The sequence below is a fragment of the Stegastes partitus genome, unplaced genomic scaffold (assembly GCF_000690725.1).
Source record: "Stegastes partitus isolate 25-593 unplaced genomic scaffold, Stegastes_partitus-1.0.2 Scaffold573, whole genome shotgun sequence".
NCBI classification, from domain to species: Eukaryota; Metazoa; Chordata; class Actinopteri; family Pomacentridae; genus Stegastes; species Stegastes partitus.
Window position 1 is genome coordinate 503582 of NW_007578304.1, and position 2313 is coordinate 505894.

The 2313-nt window shown below is 47.0% G+C and overlaps 1 protein-coding gene across 1 annotated transcript in view; it reads left to right on the forward strand.

Moving 5' to 3' along the window:
• Window positions 1–2313, forward strand: part of LOC103362429 (FH2 domain-containing protein 1-like) — a 29156-nt gene that overhangs the window by 16904 nt on the left and 9939 nt on the right. Inside the window, exons 7-9 of the mRNA XM_008288781.1 lie at window positions 500–549; window positions 1015–1085; window positions 1192–1299. Coding sequence (XP_008287003.1) covers window positions 500–549; window positions 1015–1085; window positions 1192–1299 — 229 coding nt within the window. The remainder of the gene's footprint in view (window positions 1–499; window positions 550–1014; window positions 1086–1191; window positions 1300–2313) is intronic.

Genomic DNA, 2313 nt, shown 5'->3' on the forward strand with positions numbered 1-2313 from the left:
GTGAGAGAGGCGGTCTTGGCTGACATGATTTGTGTGATGAAACTGGTCGTAGGAGAACCAAACGTTGACAATAGATTGTCCTTGGGTAGGAGAACATTCACTGAACATATGAAAAGATTTGGTTGAATTCTTACAGCAGTAGAGCTTTATACTTCTGACCATTTTTTTAGGCAATTTTTGGTCATTTTTGCAAAACAACAAGGAGGGCTGGTGAAATCCCCCCAGTTTGACCAAATGTCCTTAAACTTAGACTGAAGTGGTTTTGGGTGGACCCCTTTAAACTGGATAAGTTTCACTGAAATCGGTGAGATGACATGTGCCACCCCCGCCTGGTCCTATCGTGGATGCACTCTTAAATGTTCCTCTAACGTTGTGGCCTGTTTTGAAGGTTGTGTAACGGTCACTTCACTGACCAGTTGACCTCCAGGAGTGACTAGAGCTGAGCTCATGATCACATGTTGGACTTTATGATGAGCTCCTGCTCGTGTTTTCCCGTCAGACAGTTTCCCTCCTTCATGGTTCTGATATTTAGAGGTGTGCAAGAGGCAGGTAGGATCCCAGCAGGTGAAGCAGGACGTCTAAACCCACCTGAAGGCATCACTGAACCACACAAAGTCTGTCAGTTGCTCTGATTTATTCACACAAAGCTGCGACCCGTCAGCTGACCAAAAGGAAATCAGATCTGCAGCGTCACGATAATAAGAACCTGATTGATCTGTGATAGGTTGTGGATCGATCGATCAGGCTGTGTTTAGTGTCCGACACGCAGCCTGCAGCAGAACAGCGGATGTGTTCACACTCTGCAGCAGCTCACTGAGTATTTTTAGGTTCAGTGTGTGAACGTGATAAAAGCGGGAGCTGTGAACGAACCTGCAGCTGCTGCTGTGACGACATCACAGCAGATAGGCTCGGTTCTGTCACGGCTCTGTCTGTAAGCGGGTCCGGCCCTTTTCTGGGTCGGACTGGACGAGCGCCGGTCACACGAGTCTGACCGTTGTGTCCGTTGTGTTGCAGAGCTGCTGAGCTGTGAGCAGCTTCATGCTGTTCTTCATCTGGTGCTGCAGGCCGGGAACATCCTGAACGCTGTGAGTGGAAACATCTGCACAGCTGTGGCGCTCGGCAACGTCACCGCGCCGCCTCAGTGTGTCGCATCAGTCCGTCGTCCTGACGACTTTGTCTGTTGTGTTGCAGGGAGGTTACGCAGGAAACGCTGTGGGCTTCAAGCTGTCGTCGCTTCTGTCTCTGGCCGACACCAAGGCCAACAAACCGGGAATGAACCTGCTGCACTTTGTGGCTCTGGTGGGTCGCCTGTGAGGGGGCACGGAGGGGCATCATGGAGGGGCANAACATGTAACACACTAACATCATGGAACACGCTAACATCATGTAACATACTAACATCATGGAACACGCTAACATCATGGAACATACTAACATCATGTAACATACTAACATCATGGAACATGCTAACATTGTGGAACATACTAACATCATGTGACATACAATATTCCCACCAGAGGAAGCGCTTGAAACGTGTAAAACTGATTATGATGAAATATCAGCATTCATTGAACTTGTCACGGATGATGCATTCACGGACCATCACAAAGTTTGTTTTTACAGTTTCTGGTGGATAAATGGTGGAACTGTGTCGTTTTTTAGAGACACGTGTTTATAACTTGCTAGAGGATGAAACCTGTTGACCTGAGATGCAGTTTTAGGATTTATGGATTAATGTGTTCTTAATTTAATGAAGCATTTATCTGATGGAACGTTGTGAAGCCTGAAACTGTGCAGCTGCATGTGGAGCAGAGCACCTGAGCTGTGTGAAGTAAAATGGGATTATTGTATTTGTAGTTACTCGGTGCGGATCGAGTCCATGTTGCTGAAGGAGGAGTTTCCTGCAGCATTCGACGTCATGAAACGAGACATAAAGATCCTTCGCTCTGCCACCAGAGGTAACGTCACAGCGCCACCTGCTGGTTGCTCAGCTCTGAAGCTGGTGTCCTCTCGTTGTCAGTAAATCACATAAAAGCAGCAGAACAACTCTGGCCGTGTCTCATAGTGTCTGTAATGTGCAAATAACGTCCACATCAAAACGCTGTACTTTTATTCATTTATTATTTTACCGTTTGGGGCCATAACATTTTCGGAAGTGTATCAACCACTCATCTAAATGTTCTGCTGATGTTTTGTAGTGGTTTCCGGTTTTTGAACGTTGCAGTATTAAACTGTTCGTGACATTTTTCTACACTCTCACCAGATGTTCACTTTAAGAGTGCATCCACGATAGGACCAGGCGGGGGTGGCACA